Source organism: Rosa rugosa, chromosome 5 (assembly GCF_958449725.1).
Source record: "Rosa rugosa chromosome 5, drRosRugo1.1, whole genome shotgun sequence".
Lineage (NCBI taxonomy): Eukaryota > Viridiplantae > Streptophyta > Magnoliopsida > Rosales > Rosaceae > Rosa > Rosa rugosa.
This window is the reverse complement of record NC_084824.1, coordinates 22,159,522-22,163,980: the sequence shown is the minus strand read 5'-3', so window position 1 is coordinate 22,163,980 and position 4,459 is coordinate 22,159,522. Positions and strand designations below refer to the sequence as shown.

Genomic DNA, 4,459 nt, shown 5'->3' with positions numbered 1-4,459 from the left:
CCGAAAAGAAAAGCAAACAAAATAAAACTTCCCTAACCTTACCCAGTCTAAAAATGGAACCACCGTCTTGAGCATCTTGACGCCTAAGACCCAATGGTGTACGTCGCAACAAATCAACACAGCCACAGTACCAATCAAAGACCAATATAGGATTAAGAAAGGAAACAAGCCTCCTCCCAAAGACCCGACCAAACCCAAAACTGAAAGAGAAGAAAAAGGAGAGAGATGAGCTAACCCATCCAGGCCACAAAACTGCAGCCCAGACAAATTGGAGGCCCAATGGCCCAGAACCCATCTCCTCCCTCTCTTCCCTTCAGATCGAGCAGACCGGAGCCGCCGGAAGGACGCGCCCCATCAATACTCTGGCGGGCGTGCGCGCTCCTCCACCATTGCCTTGGACTATGGGAGAAACTCCGGGACCTCGGCCTAGAAACAAATCAGATCGCCGCCCCCAAAAACTAGGGTCGCCGCCCTCCTACCAGAAACTCCACAGAGCCACGCAGGGAGTCGCCGCTCAAACAGGCAGCCGCGTTGCCCTAATCCGGGTACCACCACCGCCCTCGATCTCAACAACCGCTGTTGCTGTCTCTGTGGATCACCACTGTTGCAAAATCCGACCCGAAACCCGGACTCGCACCCTCAACCGTCTCACCGGAGTTGCCACGATCCAAAAGAGACTTCCGACCTGCGCCGCCGCCTTACCGTCGTCGCACACCGCCTGGAGAGTGCGCCGCAGCCTTGCCTGGTCCGGGGAGCGAAGCTTCACCGCCGCCAGCAACACGAAACCCTAAGTTTCGTATTCGAGGTCGCTCCAAGAAACTCGGAGGCCTCCACTAATAAGTGTCTTCTTAATGGAATTTGTATCTGTGAAACATTGAGCAATCACCTCGAACATTCGATGCAGTAGCACATGATTGGATCAGCAAGGCGAGCTCTAACTTTCTTTTGCTTTGTTTACATGGCAGCTTGGCTTCTAATCTTATTAGTGCAAATTTAACTCTTCTAAAGCACGGTAATAAATGAAATGAGCGAGTGATCCTCTTTTTCTATCAATTATGTTTTGATGGACTCTTGCTAGCAAGATTTTAACAAGATCATTCTTACGAAACCAAAGAAGATAAAAAGTACACTCCATGCCCATTTTTCACTCTGTCAGAGCAATTAGTCCTTAAACGCAAACAATCAAAACAGAACAAAACCATAAAACTCAATCTCTCTTTTCCAGGAAGTAAAATCTGGAACTTTAATGAAGTTTCAGTTGAACAGTGTGCCCCCAGGAAAAATAATTGATGGAACAGTGTGCCGTCAGTTGAATTGAACGGCGTGCCGCCTAATAAGAACACTCGATTTAAGTTCTTAATTTCAGGATTATCATCACCCTGTAACTTGAAATAAAGGAGCCAATTCATAGCAGCACAATGTTCAGTCTTCATACTAATCATGAGTCACTTGAAAATGCACATACAGGAGCTTAAACAATGGATTCTGATCCGTTCACATAAAAAAGGGTCATATAAAGAAACATGAATGAATGGAGCAGTCGGGATAAAGAAGATAAAAAAACAGATAAAGATTTCAACTTTCGATTCATTACAGGAAAAACAGACATTCAACACCCTGACATTTGGAGCTGTACAGTCATAGCAGTGGGACATCTGTTCATCATGCACTGTCTCTCTCTCTCTCTCCCTTTCTCACCCACCCACAGACATACACTGACACACTACCCTCTTTCAAACTCTATATCAACCTCTCTCCTAGCTGAGACCACATCCCTTGGCTGCTTCTCACATTTGAAGTCCCTCTCTCACTAAGATTGGAGCGAGCTTGAGGTTGAAGCAAACATGGCTAAACAGGGTTCCTCAGGCTCAACATCTCTTGGAGGTGACCCTTCTGAAGCAAAAATCACACCAATTGTGATCATTTCATGTATCTTGGCCGCTACTGGAGGCCTCATGTTTGGTTACGAGATCGGTATTTCGGGTTAGTCTCTCAGATCTCTCTCTCTCTCTCTCTCTCTCTGAGGCATTTTCACAACACCTGGTGAGCATAAATTTGGATGACTAACTGTTCATGCAGGAGGTGTAACATCCATGCCGGGTTTCTTGGAAAATTTCTACCCGGATGTGTATGCTAGTACCCAGAAGCTGAAGACCCACAACAGCAATTATTGCAAATACAACAATCAAAGGCTGCAATTGTTCACATCTTTGCTCTACCTTGCGGCTCTGGTATCAACATTCTTTGCGTCACACAGTACCAAAAAGCTAGGCAGAAAGATGACCATGTTGATTGCTGGGATTTTCTTCATAGTTGGCACAGTTCTTAACTCTGCATTCACAAACTTTGCTACGGTCATCATTGGGAGGATCTTTCTTGGTTGTGGAGTTGGTTTTGCTAATCAGGTTTTAATTTTCTCATCTTTATAGCAACATGTTATTGGGGCGTGTGGCTAAGAACACTAAAAAAAGGTCTTGACTTCCAAGGTCAAAAGTTCAAACCTTTCCCAATTTTATTTTGACCAAAGGACCAACAATACAACACGATGTTGGTCGGAGTAGACTAAAACTCATGATCATGTGACCAGTTATTGTCAGCAAAAATTTTATACAATTGGATTAGATGAGAGTCATGAGCACCAAAAAATTTGGGTCATGGGTTCAGGGACTAGGGTTTGGACAATTGGAATCGGGCCCTTGCATTGTTTCTCTTCTCAATGGGTTTTGTTGAATCTTGATTCTTTCAAGTCATTTGCATCTTATACCCTAGTTTGCTGATCATGCTATTTCAACATTTGGTTTGCAGGTTGTTCCACTTTTCCTTTCGGAGATTGCTCCGACAAGGATACGTGGAGGACTGAACATACTTTTCCAGCTTAATGTAACCCTTGGAATTCTGTTTGCAAACCTTGTCAACTATGGAGCTGCCAAGTATGTCCCCTTTTCCTCGGTTGGTAGAATACCAACTATTAATTAGGCTCGTGACAAATCAATTCGGCATTTGAAAATAAATGTCTACATCAAGATGCTCAATTTGATGTCAAATATTTATGGCTGCTCCATTCTTGTACTAACTAACCACCATAGCTACTGAATATTGTTTTCCATTCTGCCAAACACAGAATTAAAGGAGGATGGGGATGGAGGCTATCGTTGGGTCTAGCAGGGGTTCCAGCTCTTATGCTAACCTTGGGGTCCCTCATTGTGGTAGACACTCCTAACAGTCTGATACAACGTGGTAAGTTGGAGGAAGGAAAATCAGTGCTTAGAAAGATTAGGGGGACTGAAAATATCGAAGCAGAGTACTTGGAGATATTAGAGGCAAGTAATGAAGCCAGAGAAATCAAGCACCCTTTCAGGAATCTTCTGAAGCGTAAAAATCGGCCTCCTCTCATCATTGCAATAGCAATGCAGGTTAGCTTAATTGGTTTCTCTCTACTTCATCGATCATTCACATTTCAGTACATTGGTTAGTAACTTAAAATAAAAGTATTATGACAAATGGCATGGTTACAATAATCCTAGAGTTGCTCAATTTGTTTGCCAAATCTGATGAGTATATCACCAAAGGTTCAGAGTGCACAGATTTGAATAGATGTGAATGAAATATCTCTAGCTAGCTAGTAGTTACTCTAATTGTTGAAACCCCGGTAATTGATTATGAATGTTTTATACAGATCTTCCAGCAATTCACTGGCATTAATGCAATAATGTTCTATGCTCCGGTATTATTCGCAACCATGGGTTTCGGCAACAATGCTTCCCTTTACGCAGCTGTCATAACAGGAGCAGTCAATGTGCTCTCGACCATTGCATCAATTTTCGTGGTAGACAAACTTGGCCGCCGCATGCTCTTATTAGAAGCCGGCGTCCAAATGTTGCTTTCTCAATTGGTTGTTGCAATAGTGCTAGCACTCAAGGTCAAGGACCACTCTAACAATCTATCTTTCGGTTTGGGGATATTGGTGGTGGTGATGGTGTGTTCTTTTGTCTCCGGTTTTGCTTGGTCTTGGGGACCTCTCGGGTGGTTAATCCCAAGCGAGACATTTCCACTGGAGACCCGCTCGGCCGGGCAAAGTGTGACGGTTTGTATCAACATGATCTGTTGTTTTCTTATAGGGCAAACCTTCCTCTTAATGCTTTGCAGCTTGAAGTACGCCATCTTCTTGTTCTTCTCGGCTTGGGTTTTGGTCATGACGCTCTTTGTGCTGTTTCTAATCCCCGAGACCAAGAATGTACCTATTGAAGAGATGACAGAGAGAGTGTGGAAGCAGCACTGGTTTTGGAAGAGATTCATTGATGACTATGAGGGTGATGATTCGAATATAAAATATGCAAACTAACTAAAGTAGTCCCATCCGCTTTGTTAAGTCTATTACGTACTCTTGTGTGTCCTTCTGAAGTTGGTTCATGTACTTTTCAGTATTCTAATGGAGCTCAAGATAAACATTTCATTTTAA

At 43.6% G+C, this 4,459-nt stretch overlaps 1 protein-coding gene across 1 annotated transcript; it reads left to right on the top strand.

Moving 5' to 3' along the window:
• Positions 1-1,644: 1,644 nt before the first annotated feature.
• LOC133712906 (sugar transport protein 13-like) lies at positions 1,645-4,459 on the top strand. The gene is made up of 5 exons (XM_062139018.1): positions 1,645-1,983; positions 2,080-2,405; positions 2,806-2,930; positions 3,122-3,413; positions 3,677-4,459. Exons 1-5 carry the CDS (start codon positions 1,845-1,847, stop codon positions 4,340-4,342), a joined length of 1,548 nt encoding a protein of 515 aa, XP_061995002.1. The 5' UTR covers positions 1,645-1,844; the 3' UTR covers positions 4,343-4,459.